The sequence below is a fragment of the Dendrobates tinctorius genome, unplaced genomic scaffold (genome assembly GCF_039654945.1).
Source record: "Dendrobates tinctorius isolate UK_male_01 unplaced genomic scaffold, ASM3965494v1 ptg000064l, whole genome shotgun sequence".
NCBI classification, from domain to species: domain Eukaryota; kingdom Metazoa; phylum Chordata; class Amphibia; order Anura; family Dendrobatidae; genus Dendrobates; species Dendrobates tinctorius.
Genome location: NW_027361732.1, coordinates 4,822,345 through 4,848,186, shown reverse-complemented (window position 1 = coordinate 4,848,186; position 25,842 = coordinate 4,822,345). Strand labels below are relative to the sequence as shown.

Here is a 25,842-nt window from a genome sequence, read left to right as displayed (position 1 = left end):
TGACGTTTTTGGCTGGAATTGAGATCGGACACCATGACGCGATTGGAAAACCCCTGATGTACCAAAACAGTGGAAACCCCCCACAAATGACACCATTTTGGAAACTAGACCCCCTAAGGAACTTATCTAGATGTGTGGTGAGAACTTTGAACCCCCAAGGGCTTCACAGAAGTTTATAACATACAGCCGTACAATTAAAAAATCATATTTTTTCCACAAAAATGATCTTTTCACCCTAAATTCTTATTTTTCCAAGGGTAACAGGACCCTAAAAGTTATTGGGCAATTTGTCCTGAGTACGCTGATACCCCACATGTGGGGGTAAACCACTATTTCGGCGCATAGCAGAGCTCGGAAGGGAAGCAGCGCCATTTGACGTTTTTGGCTGGAATTGAGATCGGACACCATGACGCGATTGGAAAACCCCTGATGTACCAAAACAGTGGAAACCCCCCACAAATGACACCATTTTGTAAACTAGACCCCCCAAGGAACTTATCTAGATGTGTGGTGAGCACTTTGAACCCCCCAGTGCTTCACAGAAGGTTATAACGCCCGGGCGTGAAAATAAAAAATTCGTATTTTTTCCACAAACATGATATTTTAGTCACCATTTTTTTATTTTCCCAAGGGTACCAGGAGAAATTGGACCCCAAAAGTTGTTGTCCAATTTGTCCTGAGTATGATACCCCATATGTGGAAGAAAACTACTGTATGGGCACACGTCGGGGCTCGAAAGGGAAGTAGTGATGTTTTGGAATGCAGACTTTGATGGAATGGTCTGCGGGTGTCATGTTGCCTTTGGAGAGCCCCTAATGTACCTAAACAGTGGAAACCCCCCACAAATGACCCCATTTTGAAAACTAGACCCCCTAAGGAACTTATCTAGATGTGAGGTGAGCACTTTGAACCCCCAAAGGCTTCACAAAAGTTTATAATACCAGGGCATGAAAATTAAAAAATCGTATTTTTTCCACAAACATGATCAATTAGTCCCCAATTTTTTTTATTTTCCCAAGGGTAACAGGAGAAATTGGACATTGGACCCCAAAAGTTGTTGTCCAGTTTGTCCTGAGTACGCTGACACCCCATATGTGGGAGAAAACTACTGTATGGACACACGTCGGGGCTCGGAAGGTAAGCAGTGACGTTTTGGAATGCAGACTTTGATGGAATGGTCTGCGGGTGTCATGTGCGTTTGGAGAGCCCCTGATGTACCTAAACTATTGAAACTCCCCACAAGTGACCCCATTTTGGACACTAGACCCCCCACGGAACTTATCTAGATGTGTGGTGAGCACTTTGAACCCCCAAGTGCTTCACATAAGTTTATAACGCTCGGACGTGAAAATCAAAAAATCATTTTTTTCCACAAAAATGATATTTTTGCCCCCATTTTTTATTTTCCTAAGGGTAACAGGAGAAATTGGACCCCAAAAATTGTTTTGCAATTTGACCTGAGTAGGCTGATACCCTACATGTGGGGGTAAAACACTGTTTGGGCGCATGGCACAGCTTGGAAGGGAAGGAGCACCATTTGACTTTTTCAACTCAGAATTGGCTGGAATTGAGATCAGACGCCATGTTGCATTTGGAGAGCCCCTGATGTGCCCAAACAGTGGAAACCCCCAATTCTAACTCCAACCCGAACCCCAACACACCCCTAACCCTAATCTCAGCCCTAACCCTAGCCCTAACCCTAACCCTAGCCCTAACCCTAACCCTAACCCTAGCCCTAATGGAAAAATGGAAGTAAATACCTTTTTTTTATTTTATTATTTTTCCCTAACTAAGGAGGTGATAACAGGGGGTTTGATTTACTATTTCTGGCGGTTTTTATGTTTGGCAGCTGTCGCACGCTAAAAAACGCTTTTTATTGTAAAAATAGTTTTTGCATCACCACATATTGAGAGCTATAATTTTTCCGTATTTTGACCCACCAAGTCATGTGAGGTCTTATTTTTTGCGGGACGAGTTGACGTTTTTATTAGTACCATTTTCGGGCACGTGACATTTTTTGATCGCTTTTTATTCCGATTTTTGGGACGCAGAATGAACAAAAACCAGCGTTTCATGAATTTCTTTTGGGGGGGTGCGTTTACACCGTTCCGCGTGCGGTAAAATTGATAAAGCGGTTTTATTCTTCGGGTCAGTACGGTTACAGCGATACCTCATTTAGGTTTTTTTATGTTTTGTCGGTTTTATGCAATGAAAACTATTTTATATAAAAAATAATTATTTTTGCATCGCTTTATTCTGCGAGCTCTAACTTTTTTATTTTTTTGCTGATGATGCTGTGTGGCCACTCGTTTTTTGTGGGACAAGATGACGTTTTCAGCGGTACCATGGATATTTATATGCGTGTTTTTAATCGCGTGTTATTACACTTTTTGTTTGGTGGTATGATAATAAATCATTATTTTTTGCTTTGTTTTTTATTTTTATTTTTTAAGGGGTTCGCTAAAGGGGTTAACTAATGGGACAGTTTTATAGGGCGGGTCGTTACGGACGCGGCGATACCTAATGTGTGTACTTTTATTGTTTTTTTTTTTTATTTCCAAAAAATGGATTTATTTGGGGGAATATTTTTTTTTTTTTCTAATTTATTTGGCGATTTTTTTAAATTTATTTTTACACTTTTTTAAATTTTTTTTTAACTTTATTAAATAGTCCAAGGTGGGACATCACTGTCCTGTGACAGATCGCTGATCTGTCACATCACAGATCACTGTGACAGATCAGCGATCTGTCACAGGCAGTGCAGAAGGCTTCCTCATGCCTGCGCTTTGCAGGCACTGAGGAAGTCAGCTTCCTGCAGGTCCCCGAAGGCCCCCGTCGCCTTCTTGGATTCGGGGGCCTGCAGGAAAGGAGCCCCCCGCAGCAGCGCTGCACATTGCGCTGTCGTGGGGGGCTCAGGGAAGCACGGAGGGAGCCCCCTCCCTGCCGCTGCTTCCCTTTAACCCCCGGTACACCGCGATCATGTTTGATCGCGGTGTGCAAGGGGTTAACGTGTCGTGGGCGGTCCGTGACCGCCCCTGACACATTGTGCCGGGTGTCAGCTGTGATAATCAGCTGAAACCCGGCCGCGATCAGCGGCGCTCACCACGTGGGCGCCGCTGATCGCGGTAGACGTATTATCCCGTCCATGGGCATAGGGGCCCGGGTCCCATGGACAGGATAGTACATCTGATGTCAGGAAGGGGTTAATGTATTTATTTAATTTCCTGAGAAACCCATTAACAGTCTACTTGTCAATGGAGACGGAATAGATATGAAACCCTTGTGTGAGTCCACCACATCAGTGAGTGACAACCACTTGGAACACCATTTATGCTTGTTTGTAAAGGCCCCGTCACACTAAGGCCTCTTTCACACATCAGGTTTTCGCCGTCAGGCGCGATCCGGCGCTTTTGACAAAAACCGGATCCGGCGAAATGCAATGCCGGATCCGGTTTCCCCCCCATTGACTTGCATTTGCGCCGGATCGTGCCGGATGGCCATGCGTTTCATTTGGTTTTCGCCGGATCCGGCAATGTGTCTCAATCCGGCGTCTGGAAAAAACGGCTACTGTAACGTTTTTTGTCTCCGGCGAAAAAGCCGGACACGCCGGATCCGGCGCGTCCGGCTTTTTCACACAATGAAAGCCTATGAGCGCCGCAATGCGCCGGATCCGTTTTTTTTAGTCTGAGCATGCTCAGTAGCTCTGCCCACAAGACACATATATAAAAGCAAGACAGTGGGACCCTCAGCCACACCCAACATGCCACCCAAGACAGCAACCAGGCGCAGGAGAAGGCAGGAGACCACTGCAGCACCATCAGCACCACCACCACGCCAAATGGAGCAGCAAATGGAACATGCTGAGGAGGGGAGTCCAGCAGCAGATGAGAGACGGTAATTATCAAATCCCCCATTCCTCAAAACTAGGGCCATGGAATATCAAGATATTCATTGGCCCTTTGTTTCTCTTTATTCAACAGCCGCCCAAGAGATGCAGCAGCAGCAGCAGCACTGGCTTCACTGGCAGCAGCTGTAACACCACCCACAGCCATGGAGTCTGGCCAGCAAGAGGACAGCACATCTTCTTCTGGGAGCCCTCCCTCGCATCGTCAGCGTTTGACGGTAAGTTTTTATTTCCAAAATCCATCATCTCTGTAATATATGTCTATTCATTGCCTTTTATTTCAAAACAGGAATCACAAGATGAAGAGGAGCTCCCAGAAGAAGAAGGAAGGGGTGGACAGACACCTGGAGTGGGCTCACAATTGGTAAGTTTTTTGCATCAAACGCAGAAACACAACATCACACTACACACAACACATAGAAAACAATGTTCTGCAGACCACACACAGCAAACAAATGCCTACATCCAAAGACATAACATTTTTTGTTTTCTTCTCTAGTCTTCCCAATCTGGTGCTCGGCCAAGAGGTCCTCGCAGTGCCTCCCAGGGTCGTCGGCGACAGCAACGCGGCGGTCACCAGCGTGTAAGTATAAATATTTTTGCTTTGTTTTTTTGCACTTTTTATTTCATTTCTTTTGTGGAGGCTAATTATGTTATTTTTGTCTTTTTCTTTAACAGCCTTCACAGCGTGCTCCTGACTCTGACGGTGAGGATGGAGGAATCGATGTGGACCACCTCATCGATCTCGTCAGAGAAAGGGAGCCGCTCTGGAATATGGCTGACCGCCACCACGCTGACCTGATCGTTACCCGACGACTCTGGGAGGAAATCTGTTCGCTCCTTGTGGACCGCTGGGAGGACCTCGATGCTTGGGCCCAGATTAAAGAGCGTAAGTATATACAGTACCGGTTGCTTGATGTAAACCAGTGTTTCCCGAACAACAGTCCTCGTGGTCCCCACGGATCATGTGTTCAGGATTTCTATTTACTATGGAAATCCTGAAAACATGACCCCTGGGGACCATGAGGACTGGAGTTTGGGAAACACTGATGTTGTATACTAACCACTCCTTTCTCATTTCAGGGGACAGAATTGTGAAGCGGTGGCGGTCTGTGAGGGATCGTTTCAAGAAGGAGTTCAATAAAGAGATGCGGGCCCCGAGTGGATCTGGAGGACGCAGGAGCAAGTACAAGTACGCACAAGCCCTGTCGTTCCTCCGGGATACAATGGTCACCAGAAGGTAAATATTACACAACACATGTGAAAAAAAAATGTTTAGATGTAACAATTTTTTTTCAGCCAGGGCCATGCCATGTCACTTTTTTAATTGTTTTTTTTTCTCTTTATTCCACAGCACGGTGAGCAGCACTCGGGAGCCTGCACGGTTGGACCCTTCTGAGGCGATCCCTGAGGAGACCGGCACCGAGGGACACTTCGACCGCCCCGGTACATCTGCACCTTCACAGTCTTCCCACACATTCGACCCGTCTGTCCCATCCACCAGCACAGGAGCATCGTGGCCGCCTACATTACATGAAGCTGCTGGTGAGGAGATCGCTTTCCCTTTACCCCACCCTTTTGCCCCTGCCACCTCTAGTACACCTGCGGGTACTGGGCGGCAGCGGCAGAGGGGTCAGGAAAAGACTTATGCGCCAGAGTTCTTGCATCTGAATGCATCTTTCCAGAACTGTCTAAAAGTCTTGTCAGAGCAAATCTCCGCAGGCTTTCAGCAGATCAACTCCAGCATTCTGGAGGTGAAGACACTTCTGCAAACCATGCATTCAGAAGCAAGATCTTCGCCAAACCACACCTTTTTCAGGTCTGTTGTGGAGCGCATGGAAACGCTATCTCCTACCCAGCAGATGCATGTAATGCATTCATGCCATGGTGCTCTCCAGCACGTTACCTCCCAACCTCCTCTTCCCACCCCAGAGGTTCCTCCACCTGCACCCCCTCCAGCCACTTTCCATCCTCCCCCTCCTATTACATACCATCCACCTCCCCAGTACCAGCAACCTCCCCAGTACCAGCAACCTCCCCAGTACCAGACATCTCCCCACTTCCAGCAACCTGCCCTATACCAAACTCCTTCCCCATACAACTTGCCATCAACATCATCTGCTCCTACAGTCCCTGCCCAACCCTCCACTCCACCGCCCACCACCTCTTCTGCCTCCTACATTTCCACCCATTCTGTAGCTGTTTCCACACCTTCACCTCTAACTGTTCCTTCCCCACCACGATCCCAGTCCTCTCTCCACACTCCCAGTGTCGAAGTGTCCCGCAGCCCCTCCAGCAGTATTTCCACCCCACACTACACAGATTTATAATATGTGTGTATTTTAATAAAAATGACCAGTTTTATGGTTTCAAAGCATTATTAAAAAAGTTTATTAAAATTTAAAAACAGTTTACTAAAAAAAAACATTTTTCAATAAAAGTTAAATTATTTTACACTGGTTGTCTGTCATTTCTTTCTGCGGCCAAAAAGGTTAAATACAGGGTATTTAAAAGGTAAAATGGTATTCAAAACTAGGTATATAACTGTGGGTAAATTTTAGCTTTTTGCCACAGTTGTGTTCCTGGTTGTGTTTGAAGCAAAGTATTTCACCTAAAAAGTTATGTTTATTGTTGGTGATTTCCTAACAATGTACACAACTTTTGTTAAAAGGTGAAATACTTTGCATAAAACACAACCAGGTACACACCTGTGGCCTAAAGCTAAAAATAGTAAGACCATGACAAGATAGCCAACTTTGGTTGGCAAAGGTATATACTGTTGGTACAGAAGGTACACAATTTTGGTTAAGGGCACAAATCTTTCACACTCTGTCATCCTGCCAGTGTACTCTGCCTTGAGGTGACATAAAGTATTCTGCAAAATTGTCCCTCATTACTGAAACCGTCACAGAACTTGCAAGGTGGTTTCTTCAGAGGTGTCAATGGAAATGGGTTCCTTGCAGATAACAAAATTGTGGAGTACCACGCAAGCTTTGATCACCTCGTCCACAGTTTCTGTCTTGAGGTTGATCGCAGTCAATAGGACCCGCCATTTGGCTGTCAGAATTCCAAAGGTACATTCAACCATTCTTCTTGCTCTTGTGAGGCGGTAATTAAAAATGCGTTTTGTTCTTGACAATCCTCTGCTACCGTACGGTTTCAAAAGGTGTTCTGACAGCTGGAAGGCTTCATCCCCTACACAGACAAATGGCATAGGTGGACCAGATGTTTGCGGCAGCGGTCTAGGGGGTGGGAACTGGAAGGTGTTTCCATACAGTTTATGCCCCATGGCAGACAGTTTGAAAACTTGAGAGTCATTGGAGCTGCCATAGGCCCCAATATCAACAGCAATAAATTTGTATTCCGCGTCAGCGATGGCCATGAGGACAATTGAAAAATAATTGAAATATTCCGATCCCGATCCGGCTGGCTTTACAATGCGGATATGTTTCCCGTCCACAGCGCCCAAGCAGTTGGGAAACTGACATATCTGTTGAAACTTTTCTGAAATTTCAATCCACCTCTCTGTTGTGGGCTCTGGTAAAAACTCTTCAGCTAAGGAGTCCCACAGTGCACGGCATGTGTACTTCACTATTCCAGATATGGTGGAAATCCCGAGTCTGTACTGGAAATGCAGTGACGAAAGGGATTCTCCAGTTGCAAGAAATCTGTGGGGAATTAAAAAACAATCAATTAGTTTTAAATCACAGCATTACATACCAAAACTCAGCTATAACACTTGGAGATACAAACTACCACCAAAAGATTGCAGTGAAAGTGTGCTCTGATGCGATCACATCCAATAAATGTGGCTTACCTTAAAGTCACCATCAGACGCTCTGTGGGTGAAACAGAGAAGCGGCAATAGGTGTCCGCTTTTCTTATGAGGTGTGCAATGCGCTCCACCAAGTAATCAAAATTCTCCATTTTCATCCGAACATATCCAAAAAATTTATCCGGGTTTCGTCGAAGGTCCATGCAGAGTGTAGAATAGACCCCACGCGTCATTCTCTTGGCTGTGATGGGGTGGATCCACAAACGTCGTCTACGATGCCTGATGCGCTGCTGTCTCGCTCTCTCCTTCTCCAGAACAATCACCCTCAAATGATTCGCCTCCGCTGTAAAATCCGCCAAATTCTTCAAAATATTTCCAATGACAACATCCATCTTCGCCAGTAACTTGCTCTTCTCTCCAACCTGCACTTTCTCCTCTACAACCTGTCAAAGAAGGGCTGTAGGAACACGCTATATATAGTTTTCCAGTAGCCAATCCCGTTCGGTAGGCCACAAGGGGTGTTTTTAAAAACCGGATCCGGCGTAATCCGTCGAAAAACGGATCAAAAAACGGATGAACCGGATGAGACGGATCCGGTTTTGTCTGTCAAGAACAAGATGGATCCGGCAGAAAAACTGATCCGTCACATCCGGTTTTATGAAATATTTGCCGGATCCGGCGCTCCGGCACGACGCCGGATCGCGCCTGACGCTGAAAACCTGATGTGTGAAAGTAGCCTAAGCGATCTCGCTAGCGAGATCGCTGATTTTGTGACACGCCAGCGAGATCGCTGTGTGTGACGGGGATCAGCGACCAGCCCCCCCTGCCAGTTATCGCTGATCGTGCTCGAGCGGCCTGGGCCGTTTTTCGAACGTTGGTCTCCCGCTGCCCAGCGCGCATCGCTGCGTGTGGCAGCAAGAGACCAGCGATCAACGACGCTGGACGCTGGTTGCTAATGTAAACGTCGGGCATCAGAATGATGTGTATTTCCTTGTAACACTATAAACTAATGTTAATGAAGTCTGGAGCTGTTAATGACTCTGCATTACTGTATAGTCTGAAGATTCATTCTTATATCACACTTGTGTCCAACCGAGGATGATAACCCTATTGTGTTTAGATCTTCATCTGTCTGTCTCCTGTACTGGATGTGCCTTCAGTAAAAATGTAAGGTCCCACTATATTCAGATATATTAAACAAAATTGTCATAATCTAAGGGTTTGTAAACGTGTACTATCAAGATGTTATTCGATGCCTGTGTTTCTTTTTTTTTTTTTTTTACATATTTTCATCATTTCATTATATGGCTGTTGATTTAAAGGTACAGTAAGCGTCTGTGTCTTACTGATTCCCTTGTTGTCAAACAGAATGCATGATATGTCAATATTAGAACTCATCTCCGTTGCCTGTAGTAATGAAATTTACTTGTCACCAGCAGGGGGAGCTGTAGTCCTACAGAAATTCAATACACAAACAGCTGCTTGCCTGAAATGAAGGCATGTATTATCTATATGTGTTTACTATGCTGTGTATCTAAATTAAAACTATAACTGATCTTCCAAATATTTAGCCATTATTCTAGCTTTATAGATGGAAACAACAGTCCAATAAAATGCATTACTGTTACGGTGCCATTGTCACTAAGTTATGATTTCATTTTGGATAATAAAATACGCTATATATTATTTTTTGCGATGCAACTTCCTGTCTTAATTAGCAATTAGTATTCATATAGTGGATATCTAACTGAAACTCTTCAATGGGGCGCCACACAAGCCAAGTCTCGATGCGCTATGTATAATTTATGAACTTTGTCAATGATAAATATTTTACTTGTGCAAGTTTCACATCACGTTTAGCGAACACTATAAGTATGTACTGTAGGTGTCAGGGGGATCTCCTGTCCGAAGGCTGCAACATATCCCACTGTATAGGCATACAAAATAAATAAATATATTTTTTTTACTATGTACCATATGGAAATGAGTGATTCACTACGCTATTTCATACCACAAAACAAAGGTACGTCTGTGCCACAGAGGCCAAAAGGACACCAGCTTAGGTTAGCAGAAAACATAATCTGATTTATCAGCAACAAGTTTAATTTGGAGTAGTGTCAATATGAGGAATTCCACCTTCAGTCATATTAAATAAAAATATCTGACTATTTATTTGCTTCTTTCCTACATTATCCCTAGAACATTGCTGGGTATACACATACATTCATATACACTTGTAATTACAGACAGTGTTTGTGGAATTGTACTTACCGTACAGAATATTTAGCATAGAGATGGGCATGACAAGGAATCCTATAAGCATGTCAGCTATGGCAAGGGACATAAGAAAATAATTAGTGGCATTCTGAAGCTTTTTTTCCAGAGACACAGCCATAATCACTAGTATATTCCCAGCAATGGTCAACACAATGACTGTGACTGTCAGAAGGGCTGGCCAATTCTTTTCTAGAGAAAAAGAGCTTCCTTCTGGATTGAGACGTGATACATTTTCCGAGTTCAAGGTCCAATTGAAAATATCAGTTGTATTATCCCCACCGGTGGTGGGTTCACTGTTGTAGGATCCCTTGTCTGAGTTTAGATGGAAGAGAGAGCTCTTGGAGATATTCAGAAAGTTCTCCTTATCAAGAATATCCATATTTAATCCTGAGTTTTGCAGAGAAATGATATGAAAGAACAGAAGGGAGTAACTTTTCTCAAGCATTGGTCTGCTTTTAATCCACAACGGAGAGGTTTATAAGAGTTGGTCCAGCATCCTACTGAGAAGCTCACTTGGGTGTCCACCATAAGTCTTTGTGTTGTAAGATCCATAGGTTCCTTAGCATCACTGCAGGTCAGGAGAGCAATTTTCTGCGGTTCCTTTTATACTCAGGCATCAGATAACAAATGCATTTATTCCAGTCTGAACTGATGTTGAATTAGGAAGTTTTCAGCAAGTGACAATCATCCTAAACTGTAATCTTTCTCCCGGTGTTTAAGTCCTTCACCTCCTGAGGAATCTGAGGAAAACAATCACAATAGTAATAGATCTGTAAGTGCCACCCTGAGAATATATCCGTCTCAGAAATTGAAAAAAAAAAAAATCTCCCTGCTGATATAATTATCACTAGGTGAATTTCTATATCTGACGTCTGGTCAATAATAACTGTAGATTACAGTAGTCTGGTGTATTACGACTCACTTTGCAGCTCGGTAAAAGACTTGCATTGGCTTTTAAAATTAATTGGGATTAATATTGTTTTTTTTTTTTTTTACATATACAAGAAGAAAATTAATGCAAACAGTCCAAGGAATAAAATGCATTTTGACCGCATGGGAAACGCACACAAACAACACGTTTAGAAAAGTCACTTACAAGAGTTGTACAATGTGAAGTCCATTTTCAGCCTGTGCGCTCCTCCGCACTCTTTAAACGTACAGTATAATCATTTCCAGCAGGATTTTGTGGATCTCACAAGTCCATGTTGGATTGAAGGCAGTCCGTGCCATAGGAATCCTCTTTCCCTATTTCAGATCTGCTCAGCTTGTTGACTTTCCAACACCACATTGTAGGAAAAAGCTCACAGATGAGAATCCAGAAAAGCTGAAAAAATATACACTTTTGCTTTTAATTAAAACTCACATGGCAGAAGTAGAAAGAGCAGTCTCCACAATGAGATTACATAGTGATTTCCCCAGGAATATCATTTCTTCCAGAGTGACTGGGTTCAGTCTTACAGACCTCCCACTACAAACCATGTCATAAACTGCTAGGTAGCAACTGACAATAGTGGTCTGCGTTCCTCCCCAATCTGTGCTCTTCTCTCATCATTTCACACAGCGCGATTTAAGAATGACTTGGAGAGTATCTGGAAATGAACATATCTAAAAATAACCACAAGTGGAGTAACGACACATAGGAAAGGTTAATTCTGTACATGACAGGGAGCACGCATCAGTCATGTTGGATATCTGCTATGTAAGATATACTGTTTTTTTTTATACTGGATGTAAAGGGTTCTAATTCTGACAGTCGGCTATTTATGCAGGTTTTCCTCCAAGAATAATAATATTCATAACAGATCTGGGAACAATCTATTCTCTCCATGCGTGTTTTGGGATTTATTGTGTCTGTCCCCCCACAATCTGCTCATTTGTTGTATAGTAATATTACTGTGATTATTACAATTCTCATTTTGCGCCAAAGAGGATGTTTGGTACAAAGAAGTTGAAAAAATGCCCAGTCTATTCTTCGGACAGTGGGAAAATGTATTCATTTCATAAATAATCTTCGTTCTTTATCAGGCATTATGTTAAAGGGAATCTCTCACCCCATTTTTGCTGTATGAGCTGCAGCCACCGCCATCAGGGGCTTATCTACAGCATTCTGTAATGCCATAGATAAGCCCCCGATGTAACCTGAAAGATAAGAAAAACAAGTTAGATTATACTCACCGGGGGGCGCGGTCCAGTCCGATGGGTGTCGCGGTCCGACGCCTCCCATCTTCATACGATGGCGTCCTCCTCCTTACTTCTGCCATGGCTCCTGCGCAGGCGTACTTTATCCGCCCTGTTGAGGGCAGAGTAAAGTACTGCAGTGCGCAGGCGCCGGACCTCTCTGACCTTTCCCGCCGCCTACGCACTGCAGTACTTTACTCTGCCCTCAATAGGGCAGATAAAGTACACCTGCACAGGATCCGTGGCAGAACTAAGAAGGAGGACGGCATCGCTAGAAGATGGGAGGCACCGGACCGGACTGCGACACCCATCGGACCAGATCGGACCCCCGGGTGAGTATAATATAATTGTTTTTTCTTATCTTTCAGGTTACATCGGGGGCTTATCTACAGCATTACAGAATGCTGTAGATAAGCCCCTGATGGCGGTGGCCGCAGCTCATACAGCAAAAATGGGGTAACAGAGTCCCATTAAAGCAGAGCAGTAATCGAGACAACTTTAAAGAAAGGCCAATACAGTCGGCCTATAATGTGGCCACTTTACCAGTTCATTTCTGTAGATATATAAAAATTGCCTGAATATACTGTACATGTTGGTTCTTAAGAGCAAGGGGTGATAAGTGTAATTCCTGATCACTGGGGAGATAAAGAAAATTGGTCAGGGAGATCCATATTGTCAGATTTCTGATTATAAGCTAACAGTGTGCAATGCCCAATAGATGCTAGAATGCAGCAGATACGAATGACAGCCATAAAAGTCACACATACGAGCCATCCTGAGTAACATTTCAGCAATATTGAAGCTGAATATTTGTAACACTAAAGAATAAAGATCACATCCTTTTAGAAGTGCAGCAGCCTTCATTTTTCATTAGTATTTACAGTACTGTACAGTAATGATCAAAATAATACCAGTCCAATATGACTAACCAGATTCATCACTGTTTTTGGTATAAATACCACATGTCAAACAATTTACCAGTTGGTGCAGTAGATTCTAAGAAAACCAACAGATTCAGCATTCATGATCTGCATGGTTTTGAGTCTGTGTATTAGAATAATTAATTGAAAGGGGGTGTTCAAAATAATAGAAGTGTGGAGTTCAATTAGTGAGGTGAATCATTCTGTGAAAAAATAGGTGAGAATCGTGTGGCCCTTATTTCAGGGTGAAGCCAGGACATGTTATACATGCATTTCTCTTTGAAAGCCTGAGATATATGCGTCGTTCGAGACATTGTTCAGAAAAACAGCTCACTTTGATTAAAAAGTTGATTGGAGAGGGTAAAATGTATAAAGAAGTGCAGACAATGATAGGTTGTTCAGCTAAAATGATCTCCAATGCTTTAAAATGGAAAGCCTAACCAAGGAGACACTCAAGAAAATGGAAGACTACCATTCGAATGGATGGAAGAATAGTCAGAATGGCAAAGGTTCAGCCATTGATCAGCTCCAGGATGTACTGTGACAGTTAGAAGACGCCTGTGTGAAGCTAATCTCTTAGCAAGAAGTCCCTGCAATGTCCCACTGTTAAAAAAGGACATGTACTGAAGTGGATACAATTTGCCAAAGAACACATCAACGCGCCTAAAGAGAAATTGAGAAACATTTTGTGGAAAGTAAAATTGTTCTTTTTGAGTCCATTGCCTCAGACAGTTCGTCAGACGACCCCCAAACTCTGCATTCAAGCCAAGTACACTCTGAAGACAGTGAAGCATGGTAGTGCAAGCATCATAATATGGGCATGTTTCTCTTACTACTTTATGTTGCCAGACTATTCACCACATACCAGGGATCATGGACCAGTTTACATATATTAAAATACTTGAAGAGGACATGTTGCCTTTTGCTAAAGAGGATATACCCTTGAAATGGGTATTTCAACAAGACAACGACCCTAAACACACTAGTAAGGCTAGGTTCACATTTGCGTGTGAATCCACAGTGTATCATCCGCGTTCTCAAACGCATGCAAAAACGCATGCAAACACATGTTTACACAGCATTTTATCCGCATAATCTTACGCATGACGGCAAAAGAACACAGCGTTTGCATGCATATGTATGCGTTTTTGCATGCATTTGCATTGTTTATGCGCATGCATTAGAAATTTCCAATTTTTTCCAGTAGCTTTTTCTTGATATCAGACACCTAGTAGACTTTTCTCATGGGATTTATATATATATATATATATATATATATAGACACACTGCACTGAGGAAATCCTCGCCTTTGGCTGCTGTATCTAGCTGCAAGATGGATCTTGACCTGGACAGCTTCCTAGAAGATCTGGATTTACAATTTATGTTGGCTGCTGCCTTTGCTTTTGCTTGTCAAGAACACAGAAGAGAAAGACTGAGAAGACATCATTGTCGCTATTGGCAACATCTCATCCTTGAACTCCAAGAGAGCCGTGGAGCCTACCACACCAACCTGCAGCAAAACCCAGAGAAGCTTTTTGACTATACGAGGATGTCATAACAGAGCTTCCATGACTTGCTGCTACATGTCCAAGGATCCATTGCCAGGCAGGACACACAGCTCCATCGAAAAATTCCTACTGAGGAACATCTCTTGGTCACCCTGAGGTACGTAGTGTTGAAAAAGAAACTCCTGTCACAAATAACCCTAACCCTATCCCTAACCCTAAGCAGTGTACTGATTTTTGTTTTTAATTTTCTTTTCCGCAGATTCCTGGCTACTGGGGAGACATTGTCCTAGTTACATTTCCAATTCCGGATTGGAGTATCCACCCTTTCTGGGATTATTGTAGACACTTGTCGTGCTTTAGTTGGCATTCTGTGGAAATAATTTCTCCCCCAACCCACAAGTGAACTCTGGATTGAAAATGCTTCCAAATTCCTGGAAATGTTCAATTTTTCTAACTGTGTGGCGGCTGTGGATGGCAAACACATTAGGATTATGAAACCATCTGGAAGTGGTACAGAGTACTTCAATTCTAATTTTTTTTTTCCATTGTTCTAATGGCTATTGCGGATGCCGATTGTAGATTCGTTGCCGTGGACATTGGTTCTTTCGGACGAGGCAATGACTCGCAGACATTCAAAAACTCAGACATGGGCCAACGTCTGTATGTGAATGATTTTAATTTTCCTCCGCCACGACCTCTGCCCAACACTGATGGATCGCCGATGCCTTTTGTTGTTGTTGGTGATGAGGCGTTCCAGATGTGTGCCAACCTCATTAAACCATGCTCAAGTCGAAACTTAGATCACACAAAAAAAAAAATTTTCAACTACAGACTGACAAGGGCACAAAGAACCGTGGAGTGTGCACTTGGATTGCTAGTATCAAAATGGCGCATTTTGTGCACATCCATTAATCTAAAAAATTACACTAATGATGAGGCTGTGAAAGCATGTGTAGTTCTGTACAACTACATCATGGTGAAAGAGCGACCAAGCTTATAACGTGAGGAACCCATTACATTGCATGATTGCCAATTTCACCCCATGACAGTGGATGAGGGATAAGTTTGCCGCTTATTTTCTTTCAGATAATGGACATGTGGCATTGCAAGACGAAATGATTTAAGCCGCTAAGTTAAATGTAGCTGTTATGTTTTGTACCTGTTATGTTTAAAACATACCTGTAATGTCGAACATTACATACCTGTTATGTTTAAATGTACCTGTGATGTTACCATGGACATGTAATATCATTTACCCCTTCTTTTAAACACTTTTACAACAACAAAAAGGATAAGATTGGGGTGATTTTTTTCTTCGGGGTTTGCGCGAGGGTGAAATGGGGAGGACCTTGGGGGTGTGGAGCTGTGAGGATTGGGTGGCGCTTGATGAGAAAGGGGTTACAGGGGAAGAGTCTACAGGGGAAGGGGCAACAAATTGAAGGATTGGATCAGGGATGGCAGTGGAGACATTGGGGATAGATGACAAAGTGGAATCATAGGAATCGATAGACAAACTGGAAGGAACAGACAGAAACACAAGGGAAGGTAGTGACAAATTGATAGGTGAGGGTGGAGGTGGTGGGTTCAAGGTGGGCAAATTTTTTTGGCTCCTGGTTTTGGTCCTGATGCCAAGATTTTTTTTGGACCTCGCTTTTCTTGGCCGAGTGGGAGTGCTGGGCTCTGTAGCAGTCATCTGGCATGGTGCTAGACTGGGCTGCATTGTGGATACTGCTGGCTGCAGGGGTGCTGGAGTGGGCAGGGGTGCTGGAATGGGCATGGGTGCTGGAATGGGCAGGGGTGGTGGACTGGGCAGAGGTGTTGGACTGGGCCGCATTGTGGATGCTGCTGGCTGTATGGGTGCTGGACTCTGGAGCATGGTGGATGCTGGCGGCTGCAGGGTTGATACACTTGGCAGTGTGGTCGTTTGGTGAACTGGATGCGGTGGTGGTGACAGATAGTTCGGTACTGTGGGAGCTGGATAGTAGATTGGCTGCTGGTAGTATCCTCTGGCCTGTTGATTGTAGGATTGTGACTGCAGTTGGGACGACTGCTGCTGCTGCTGTAATGCGTGGCTGTAAGCAACCTGGCAGGTCTGCATGATGGACAGCTGGAATTAAGGCATAAGGTTTTCCGACACGCTCCACTCAATTGCAGAAAAAAAGTTGCGCTGGTCTATTAAGGTCTGAAATAGAACTAGATGTGTATTTCCTGAAGGAAGTACAGATAGTGCTTTGAAATGGTGCCCAGGCTGCCCCTTTAAGAGAGACTTGCCTGCTGCCCCAGCAAGACTTTCAACTCAGAATCCATTTTAACTGTGGGTGCCTCTCAGGGGCCACTTTGGCCTGTGGGGCCCCTCAGGGTCCAATTTGGTGGGCGGGGCCCCTCAGGGTCCGATTTGGTGGGTGAGGCCACTCTGGGTCTAATTTGGTTGGCAGGGCCCCTCAGGGTCTGTTATTGTGGGCGGGGCCCCTCAGGGTCCGATTTGGTGGGCGAGGCCCCTCAGGGTTTGTTATTGTGGGTGGAGCCCCTCAGGGTCCGTTATTGTGGGCGGGGCCCCTCAGGGTCCAATTTGGTGGGTGAGGCCACTCTGGGTCCAATTTGGTGGGCGGGGCCCCTCAGGGTCTGTTATTGTGGGCGGGGCCCCTCAGGGTCCAATTTGGTGGGCGGGGCCCCTCAGGGTCCAATTTGGTGGGCAGGGCCCCTCAGGGTCCAGTTTGGTGGGCGAGGCCACTCTGGGTCTAATTTGGTTGGCGGGGCCCCTCAGGGTCCAATTTGGTGGGTGGGGCCCCTCAAGATCTAATTTGGCTGGCGGGGCCCCTCAGGGTCTAATTTGGTTGGCGGGGCCCCTCAGGGTCTGTTATTGTGGGCGGGGCCCCTCAGGGTCCGATTTGGTGGGCGGGGCCCCTCAGGGTTCAATTTGGTGGGCGGGGCCCCTCAGGGTCCGATTTGGTGGGCGGGGCCCCTCAGGGTTCAATTTGGTGGGCGGGGCCCCTCAGGGTCCAATTTGGTGGGCGGGGCCCCTCAGGGTCCGATTTGGTGGTGGGCGGGGCCCCTCAGGGTTCAATTTGGTGGGCGGGGACCCTCAGGGTCCAATTTGGTGGGTGAGGCCACTCTGGGTCTAATTTGGTTGGCGGGGCCCCTCAGGGTCCAATTTGGTGGGCGGGGCCCCTCAGGGTCCAATTTGGTGGGCGGGGCCCCTCAGGGTCCAACAATCTTACCCATTGTTCTATACCACATTCGTACTACCCCTATTGCAAAACATGGCTTGTCTCCACATGAGCTATTGTTTGGTACTAGGCCCCCAATTGCAAATTTCCAGCCTCAGCAGTTATCAGAAGAAACTGACCGTGCTGTTCAATGTGTTATTCAGCTTAGTAAAAATCTTGCTAACACCCATGCTCTAGATTCTTTTTCTCTTCCAGATTCAGCAGAAACCGACACCTGTTATAACCTGAAACCTGGTGATTTGGTAGTCGTGAAAAGACATGTCAGGAAGCACGGACTAGAACCCTTGTATGACGGTCCCTATCAAGTCCACCTCATCATCCAAATAGCCAATAGCAAATAAAGGGGACATAATGTTTTGGTTTTTTGCATTTTCCATATTATTGGTAGAAGTTAAAAGTTAAAGTTAGAAGATATTCAAAGACTCAGAGATCAATACGATAAAGACAATGATTGTAATAAGGACAGTTGGTGGTCAGACACTCTCCTTTCTTAATCCAGCCAATTGATTTAAGGGAATTGGGGGCTGGATAGCTGGGATCTTACAGAGCTTGTTGCATATTGCTGCCTGTATCCTTGTTGCATATGTGATACTAAAACTTGTTCTTTGGTGTATTTCTGTATGTATTATGAAATTCTGCACTAAGACAGCTAATGATGATACCAAATGTGTCGTTGCCCCTGCTCTTCTCTGCACCGATCTCAAAAGGCTACTTGATGAAGATGTTGAAGCCAAGCATATGGCTATCTACAAAAGATCTCCACCACGGTCATCAAAAATTGTTATTTGTGAACTGCAGTATACAGGAGGGACGGGTGCACCGCGACAGCCAAGACTGGTAACACGGCATCAGTCATGTGAAGACCAGTACCCCTCAAGCTGTTAGCTTGGAATACCACCTCTGATGCTGCATATGTGTTAAAAAAATTTATCTAGGGGGGATTGTGAAGGGTTAAAACTAAAATCAGAGCTGAAGTTTCATTTTCTCCATTTTCTGAAGGTTTCATTTCTCCATTTTTGTTGCTGTAAGATAAATTTTTGTAATTAGGATGAAAATGTTCAGGCTGTCATGAAACCAGACTGTTCCCATCATGTGCAAGATAAGGGAACTGAGGGTGTAGAATTCTGAAGAATATGCCATTATAAGACTTTCTATGCTATTTGGATATATATGCAGTTTCTGGTTTTCTTGCAATATTTTTGGCTTATAAAGTGAAATGATGCTATTGGTAGTTGAGAATTTTGCATAATTAAGCAAAATATTATAAAAGAAGTGACTAAAATAAAAGGGACTAGTGATCTGTCTCGATCCTCCCATACAGAGACCCCCGTCTCCGTGTGGTCATTCCCAGTTGCTAGCAACGCCCTGTGGATTAATTTGGAAATCACTGGATCAACTGTGAAGGGTTAATTTAACCCTCTCCCTATTAGCATATGCATGCATCATAGAATTACAAATAAACACACCATGAACAATAGCAAATAGATGCTAAAACATGAAAAACACATGGCTCATAGCTAGGGAAGCTTATGAAAAATAATTTGTATATACTACCAGTGTTATATAGATATATCTGTACCACAGAAATCTAATATCAATAGTTTATAAATAACATTATCTGGAACTAAGTCCAGCTCAATAATTTAACTATGTCCATAGATGCCCTCAGCAATGGCCCTGTGTTAATTGACAAGTATATGCAATAGCAGTTACAAATTAATGCATACTAATGCAGCAATATAACCCATCACCCCAGGCATACCGTCAGGTTTGTCCGGTCCTACACATGTCGCTGTCCCCGCGACAGCTTCGTCAGGGAAGTAGTCTCTCTGTGCTCAGTCCCTTTTTATATCTTGCAAGTGCACTTGCTAATGCTCTGAGTCACGCCGACACCTGTGTGCGGCGTCTCCCTGGCATTTCTAATCTAAGTGAAAGCAAAACTGCAGGGATCTGACTGGGCATGCGCTGAATGCAGTTCACCCAGTCTAGAGATGGCGCTGATGTGCTCCACTGACAGGAAACATATCAAACTGATCAGATCAGACTGCGCATATATCAGATGCAATTCACTTCATCAAGAAGTAGCGCTGATGCGCCCCACTGGGAGAAAGTAGGAGTTATATAATGCACTCCACACATAACAGAAAACAGCCGTCTCTGTCTGGGATATCAGTCCTACTTTATATAAGGGGAATAAGTGCATATATGAGGAAGGGGTAGTAGATGTATAGACATTTCACACTTATCAAAAATAAACCATTATATGAGTCTAAGATATCACCAATATGTTGCAACTCAATCACAGACACAGATGAAACTGCAATGGGGAGGAAAAAAAAAGCGGTTTATTTAGTCTAGAAATGGCACTAACGCACTCCACTATGAGGAGATGATAGTTGTAAAATATATGCTATAATGCAGTGGTCCCCAACCTTTTTTGCACCAGGGACCGGTTTCAAGCAAGACCATTCTTCCATGGCCCGGCAAGGCGGGGATGGAGGTGTGGCAGGGGCGGGGCTTTGGTCATAAGGGGGCGGGGCTATGGACACGGTTGTAGTTTAGCAGTGCATACTTATAATTAAATAACATTTATAATGTGACTCAACTCACCATAGGTTTTGAATAAGTGCTCCATCACCCCTTCTCCCATCATTGCCTTCACCCCATCACTCCCTTCTCCCCATCATTGCCTTCACCCCATCACTCCCCTCTCCCCATCATTGCCTTCACCCCATCACTGCCATCTCTCCATCATTGCCTTCACCCCATCACTGCCTTCTCTCCATCATTGCCTTCACCCCATCACTCCCTTCTCCCCATCATTGCCTTCACCCCATCACTCCCCTCTCCCCATCATTGCCTTCACCCCATCACTCCCTTCTCCCCATCATTGCCTTCACCCCATCACTGCCATCTCCCCATCATTGCCTTCACCCCATCACTCCCCTCTCCCCATCATTGCCTTCACCCCATCACTCCCTTCTCCCCATCATTGCCTTCACCTCATCACTGCCATCTCTCCATCATTGCCTTCACCCCATCACTGCCTTCTCTCCATCATTGCCTTCACCCCATCACTCCCTTCTCCCCATCATTGCCTTCACCCCATCACTGCCATCTCTCCATCATTGCCTTCACCCCATCATTGCCTTCTCTCCATCATTGCCTTCACCCCATCACTCCCTTCTCCCCATCATTGCCTTCACCCCATCACTGCCATCTCTCCATCATTGCCTTCACCCCATCACTGCCGTCTCTCCATCACTCCCCTCATGGCCTTCTCCTCATGTCCCCATCTCCTCCAGGGCCAGGCTACACAAACACAGACCAACACACACACACACACACACACACACACGTACACACACACACACACGTACACACACACACACACATTATACATACACACACACACCACCTCTCTCCTCTCACCTGTCCGCAGCATCGCCCGCGCTTCCTCGCTCTGACACAGCAGCGGCGCGCTCCTCTCTGTGTCAGTCAGACAGGAAGCACGGGCGGCGGGCAGGAAGCAGGACGGGTCCTTGCAGCTCCGCTCCTGCTATTCCCTCTTGCAGGCAGCGGAGCTGCTTGGATCGCTCCCTGGCCGCCGCTAAGAACTGCTGCGCGCCGCCCCAGCCCCCGCTACGCCACTGACCGCCCCTGGCTCCCCTTGTGTCCGCGGACCGGCAAGGGCAATGCAGCGGCCCGCCCGGTGCTGGGCCGCGGACCGGCGGTTGGGGACCCCTGCTATAATGCACATATATCAAAGTATAAGCTGACATGTTAGCCTAAGGTGTCAATAACCCTTTGCACAAAGATATTAAATAGAGCCTTATTAAGATCCACCCTTTACTGCCCATTTTGTACAAACTTCTTGCGATAATTATAACACCAACATGTTACCGATCGCTTCCAAACTAAAGATGAAAAATTGGCATATTCCTACGGACTATGTCTGCAAGGCTATATAATGCCATATATATTTGGTGCAATCTAACTTATTTTTTCACTCCTTTGATGACAAGGCATTATAACACTAGCGGGTAATACACATGTACTCACAAATGGTAAGCATTAATTATTGAACAGTGACTAACATTTGCTATCTTTGTTGTCAAATGTGTTATACAAAATATAGATAAAAATAATAATAAAACCACAAGTGCCAATTATTCCATAGAAATGGCGATAACACCAGTCACAAAAGGATATATAGCCATTTTATATTTATTTATTTTTTTCCTTTTTCCAATATATATGCACACCATGGATGAATTAGTTAATTAATATGCTCACCATAATAATGCATACACATCATACTTCCATTTCTATAGACCATAAGGAGATCTCCCTTTCCCCTACACTTATATACTCCTGAACCAAAGAGACCCCTGGACTTCCCACCTTATCCCATTAGGAACCCCGTGAAGCAAAGCTCTTCATTCATGCCATTGGGTCCTACTGAATTAAGCTTATAAATACATCTCGATTCTAGCCTTAGCAATTCACCTAGCCGATCTGGAGTGCTGGGCTCTGTAGTAGTCATCTGGCATGGTGCTAGACTGGGCCGCATTGTGGATACTGCTGGCTGCAGGGGTGCTGGAGTGGGCAGGGGTGCTGGAATGGGCAGGGGTGCTGGAATGGGTAGGGGTGGTGGACTGGGCAGAGGTGGTGGACTGGGCCGCATTGTGGATACTGCTGGCCGCATGGGTGCTGGACTCTGGAGCATGGTGGATGCTGGCGGCTGCAGGGTTGATACACTTGGCAGTGTGGTCGCTTGGTGAACTGGATGCGGTGGTGGTGACGGATAGTTCGGTGCTGTGGGAGCTGGATAGTAGATTGGCTGCTGGTAGTATCCTCTGGCCTGTTGATTGTAGGATTGTGACTGCAGCTGGGACGACTGCTGCTGCTGCTGCTGCTGCTGTAATGCGTGGCTGTAAGCAACCTGGCAGGTCTGCATGATGGACAGCTGGAGTTAAGGCATAAGGTTTTCCGACACGCTCCGCTCAATTGCAGAAAAAAAAGTTATGCCGGTCTATTAAGGTCAGCTTCCAGGCTGTCATGGCGATTGTTGACTTCCTTGAACCCACTCTTCACTCTGGAATTCTCTTTCTGAGGAAGTGGTGATGGTCAACTTACTGAATGAATTTAAGAAAGGAATGGATGCTTTTCTTGTGAGTAACAGTATAGAAGGTTACGAATAACATAATATTATAGGTAGATGGTTGACCCAGCTTAGGGGAAGGAATTTTTTTCCCTATGGAGAAAATTGGCTTCTACTCTGTGGGTTTTTTTTCCTTCCCCAGGATCAACAGTGCAGAACAGCTGCACTAAAAATAGGCTGAACTAGATGGACATAAGGTCTTCCTTCAGCCTTCAAAACTATGTTACTATATTACTCTGTCAGCAATCAACCTAACCCCATCGTGGAAGACCAAGCTTAATTGCAGAAACTCGGGCATGCCTGACCTCTCCCTGGCCCTCTGCCACTGACAAGAAGACCCAGCAAAAGCAGAGGCAGAGGGCTGGGAGAGGGGAAAACCTGATGGACCGGCTGCCTCTTCCCCAGCCTGTGAAGCCTGCAAGGTTGCTCCATCGCTGGTGGATGACTGGGACTGCGTCTTTTCAGTGCCTGGTAGATGAGGGGCTGCTTCAACCAAGGATGATCCGGGTTGTGTGGTGTTGCACCAGGTTCTGTGTGGAAAAGAGAAAAAAATTAGTGCAAAAATCAAGGTTGTGTTGTGCTGCTCCTGTGGTTCTGTGTGTGAAAAAAAATTAAACATTAGTAAAAAGAAAAAGAAAAAAATTCTATACTTACGTTCGCTGAGCAAGCGCAGATCTCAGAAAGGCAAGGTCCCGGTGGTATTTGTATTTGCAGAAACTTGCAGAAGAACCACTTCAAACCCGAAGCTCCTCTCTCATGTCCTTGTTGAAGTGGTCCCTCATCGAGCGCCAACGGATTTTGATTCGGTTCACTGTGAAGGGGGGAAAAAAAATAAATTAGAAAACAATGCACATTCATTCACAGGTTCACTGATATTTCAGACCATATTGCAATACTTATCAAAATCTGTTCTGGGACGTGGCGTGGCACCATCCCAACCAGGCAGCAGTGATGTTGCCACTTCTTCCCAGAGCCATCGAATAACCACATTGTCGGAGTGCTGACGGTCAAGGGTGTCCCACAACAGTACTCGCTCTTGCACAAGGTGGATGAGTTCGTTATCTATATCCAGTGTGGCTTCTTCCCATTGTGAAACCTATAGATAAAATGGAAAAAAAGAATTTTAAGTAAAACTGAAAAAAATTGTATTACAACACTGATGAAAGGAATACTTATACCCCGGCTTTCCTCCTGAGACACATGAGCCCGACGACCTTGGGAAGAATCCTCTCCATTGGACTGCTCCTGCTCTTCATCACTGCCAGGTACCTGTAAAGAAATTAAATGATTTAACACATGTGGAGTATTGCCTGTAGTAGTAAGAGGGCTGTATGACTTGTCAAAAAGAAATCTGACAGGTACCACGCCCCTATCAAAGTGTATCAAACACGCCCCTCTTATATCAATTTGATATCAAATTGTTATAAAAGGGTTGTGTTTGATACACTTTTATATCAATTTGATATAAATTTGATATAAAAGATGTTGTATCATAGGACAAAGTATTTATATGTCCAATTATTTTCTCTTTTATAGGCCTTTTAATAAAGTAGAATAAAAGGATTGTGATTGAATCACTTTTATATCAATCGCTATTGGTTTGATATCAAAGGATGTGTTTGATACGCTTTTATATGACCAATAAAGGCTCCCTTTTATAGCCTGTTTTATACTTTAATTAGTATTGATTCATTGGTCATATTATTTACATGTCCAATATTTTAATAAAGGAGACATTTTATTCGAATTGTAAATAAAAATGAGAGATGTCAATTTTTATATAAAAGATAATAGGTTTATTGAACAACAATCAAATACATTTTTATAAAGCATTACATTTGACATTTACACTGTCATTTTAGACGTAAAATCAATTACATTTTATTTATCACACTGCCCTGCTGTTAATCAAGTCAAAATATATAATATATTATATATATATATATACACACACACACACACACACACACACACACATAATACAGGGCAATATAAAAAAACTTGTGGGTACTTCCTGGTTTTGCTAGTACTTCAGGAATGCAGAAAACCGAATACAGAGGACAGGATATACCATTACAATACAATCGGGTCTATGTATTTTAATTGAACAGGGCAGAAAGGGCAATGCAGAAAAGCAAAAAACAGAATACAGAGGCCAGGATATACCATTACAATACAATAGGGTCTATGTATTTTAATTGAACAGGGCAGAAAGGGCAATGCAGAAAAGCGATAAACATGTAAAGATGTCAAGATGTTAAGGTATGGCCTTGCAATAGGATCTATGTATTTTAATTGAACAGGGCAGAAAGGGCAATGCAGAAAAGGGATACAGATGTGTTATGAATGAGTCACCGTAGGAGGCAAAAACAGAAATACAAGCAAGTCCAGAAAACCAGAGAAGTTGGCAGCTATCGGATTGCAGACCCCTGAACCTATCAACAACAGCTAGCAGTAGCCGTGGGGGGTTCCTACGGTGCCCAAGACCCCTCGATCACAGCCGGAGAACTAAATAGCCTAAAGACAGAAAGGGAAATCTAAACTGCCCCAGAGCAGACCCCAAAGCAATAGGCAGCCCCCAACATATAATGACGGTGAAGCAAGATGAAAAAACACTCACACAGATAGAAAGATAGGCTGAGCAAAAGATGGGGCCCAAGCTAACTAAATAGGACAGGATAGAAAAGCTGCTGTCTGCAATCCACCAAAACCCTATCAAAACAAGAGCCAACAGACTGATAGGGAAAAAAGCCCTGAAGACGCTAGGCTTCAAAAAGACTATATCAGTACTCAGGTATTTTCTGAAGACAGAGCAAAAAGGAATTCAGCTCACCCCAGCAGGGAATGGCAGAAATCCAGAAAAACAAGGCAAAACAAAACCAAAACACA

At 44.4% G+C, this 25,842-nt stretch overlaps 1 protein-coding gene across 1 annotated transcript in view; it reads right to left on the bottom strand.

Moving 5' to 3' along the window:
• HTR2A (5-hydroxytryptamine receptor 2A) overlaps positions 1 to 25,842 on the bottom strand; it is a 201,257-nt gene that overhangs the window by 131,452 nt on the left and 43,963 nt on the right. Inside the window, exons 2-3 of the mRNA XM_073580252.1 lie at positions 11,053 to 11,280; positions 9,951 to 10,696 (exon numbers count right to left, since the gene is read on the bottom strand). Of these exons, the coding sequence (XP_073436353.1) occupies positions 9,951 to 10,401 (451 nt within the window). The 5' untranslated portion in view covers positions 10,402 to 10,696; positions 11,053 to 11,280. The remainder of the gene's footprint in view (positions 1 to 9,950; positions 10,697 to 11,052; positions 11,281 to 25,842) is intronic.